Here is a 672-nt window from a genome sequence, read left to right as displayed (position 1 = left end):
TGGACATTCATCCATTCATAATACACATTTACAAGTTATTTTTAAAGCTTATGAATAGCAGAAACAGTGTTATTACATTTTTATTGGCAAAATAACCAAAAATTCAAAATTAAAATGTTGTCAGTTTATGCTATTCTCTGTTAGAATATCAATTCTTTGTATGATGAATTTACAACTTCATGAGAGTTTTGGTAATGATCTTATACTTCACAGATGAATTAGTAGTGGTAGTAGTGGCAGATGATAAGTTTGTGCAGGATATGTTAAATTTGAGGTGCTTATATAGGGATGGGTCAGCGTGCAGTAGGGTGTTTAGTTTTAGAGCTCCCTGAAATAGATGTAGTCAACAAAATTTGGAATTAGATATCTTTTTGTGCAGTCTTTTTATAGATAACCTTATGTCTTTGTTCCTTAGTGTATAGATAACAGGATTCAAGACAGGGGTAATAGCAAAGTCTACAACGAACAGATTTTTATCAATTGAAGGTGGGGGAGAAGGCCAGACATACAGAAACATGCATGGAGTGAAAAACAAAAACACCACAGTGATGTGAGCTGACAAAGTGACAAATGCCTTGGATAATTCTCCTGAAGAACGTTTCCAGACAGTGATCAAAATGAATGAATAGGAAAGGATTAGCAGGAAGAAGGTGCCCATGCTCATGAAGCCAC

The 672-nt window shown here is 34.8% G+C and overlaps 1 protein-coding gene across 1 annotated transcript in view; it reads right to left on the bottom strand.

The window, feature by feature from the left end:
- Positions 1-343: 343 nt before the first annotated feature.
- LOC121021769 (olfactory receptor 4F21-like) overlaps positions 344-672 on the bottom strand; it is a 5,396-nt gene continuing 5,067 nt past the window's right edge. The window contains 1 exon segment of the mRNA XM_040462396.1: positions 344-672. This exon segment is cut by the window's right edge and continues 12 nt beyond it. Within this exon segment, the coding sequence (XP_040318330.1) occupies positions 344-672 (329 nt within the window).

The sequence above is a fragment of the Herpailurus yagouaroundi genome, unplaced genomic scaffold (genome assembly GCF_014898765.1).
Source record: "Herpailurus yagouaroundi ecotype Mexico unplaced genomic scaffold, PumYag 315, whole genome shotgun sequence".
NCBI lineage: Eukaryota > Metazoa > Chordata > Mammalia > Carnivora > Felidae > Herpailurus > Herpailurus yagouaroundi.
This window is presented reverse-complemented; position numbering and strand designations above follow the sequence as displayed.